At 63.3% G+C, this 1,209-nt stretch overlaps 1 protein-coding gene across 1 annotated transcript in view; it reads right to left on the bottom strand.

Moving 5' to 3' along the window:
* The window catches only part of SFRP5 (secreted frizzled-related protein 5), a gene marked incomplete at its 5' end in the record, with an annotated part of 1,729 nt that extends 536 nt beyond the window's left edge, over nt 1–1,193 (bottom strand). The window contains 2 exons of the mRNA XM_010000142.1: nt 236–313; nt 1,022–1,193. Coding sequence (XP_009998444.1) covers nt 236–313; nt 1,022–1,193 — 250 coding nt within the window. The remainder of the gene's footprint in view (nt 1–235; nt 314–1,021) is intronic.
* Between the last annotated feature and the right edge of the window lie 16 nt (nt 1,194–1,209).

Below are 1,209 nucleotides of genomic sequence, written 5' to 3'. Positions count from 1 at the left end.
GCCCCTAGTGACCCTCCCAAATGTTCCATTCTGCCTATTCCCCCACCGCTGTCTTCTCCTGTGGTGCATCCATCCCATGCACACAGGGTCCAAGGGAATGGCTTAGGGGGGGTGTCTCCCATGGGGCTGTGCCTGAAAAACTGTGCCCTCTGGACAACAGCTGCCTGGGCTGTCAGAGCTGGGCAAGGGCAGCCCCTTGCCCAGGGGGGACCGCGAAGGGGACTCCAACACTCACCAAAGTCACTGGAGCACATCTGCTCCATCATGCCATCTGCCTTGTGCTCCATCTCGCACTGGGTGCAGATCTTGGACACTGTGGTGAGAGACCAGCAACTGTCACAGCTCCCTGCTGCTGATGCCTGTCACCCAGCACAGCACCACGGGGCTGGGAGAGCCCCAGCAGCCTCTCCCAGCACCCCCTTCAGGAGGGATGGGGTATGGGGACCCCCCCTTGTCCAGCTGTTGATGCTTTGGGGCACAGCAGCAGCAGTGAGAGTGGTCCCAGCCTGAAGGATGTCACAGCTCTGATCCCGACTCTGGGCTGCTTTTTGGGTGCTGTCTCTCCCTGCCTGAGGGGACAGCCACACTTTGTCAATACCCACAGGTACAGGATGCTCTTTGCTGCTGGAATGGGACCTAGTGGGAGGCAAGGCACACAACTCTGCCACAGGTCCCCCAGTAGCTTCCATCTTGTTCCACATTCACCCCAGCACTGCTCCTGTGGCTGTTATGCCCTGCCCTGGGCAGCTCTGTGCAGGCAGCTGGGTGCCTGGCTCCTGGGACAGCAAGGGGTGCCCAGCCACAGCAGATGATGCTGCGGGTACTCTGTGCATTGATGCCCTGCTGCAGGCAGGGGGTCCTTGGTCAGCTCCAGCACCCCGGGCCCTACTTCAGGGGTGCAGAGGTGGGGGTGCAGGGGCTCCCTAGCAGGACCCTGCATGCAGGCCCCTGGCTGCACGGGGAGAGGCTGCTGGCAGGTGCCCTGCGTGTGTCCCCATCCCGCTGCTGTGCCCTCGCTTACCTGGTGGCGGGGTGGCCTTGCTGTTCCCAAACTGGACGGCGATGCAGAGTTCGTGGTCGGAGGGGAACTTGCTGCAGTGCAGCATCTCGGGCCAGGGGAAGCCGTAGGACTCCATGACCGGGGCGCAGGAGTCACGCACCACCTCGCAGAGGGAGCGGCAGGGGGAGACGGGCCGCGCGCGGGAGGAG

The sequence above is a fragment of the Chaetura pelagica genome, unplaced genomic scaffold, assembly GCF_000747805.2.
Source record: "Chaetura pelagica isolate M959 unplaced genomic scaffold, ChaPel_1.0 scaffold436, whole genome shotgun sequence".
NCBI classification, from domain to species: Eukaryota; Metazoa; Chordata; class Aves; order Apodiformes; family Apodidae; genus Chaetura; species Chaetura pelagica.
This window is presented reverse-complemented; position numbering and strand designations above follow the sequence as displayed.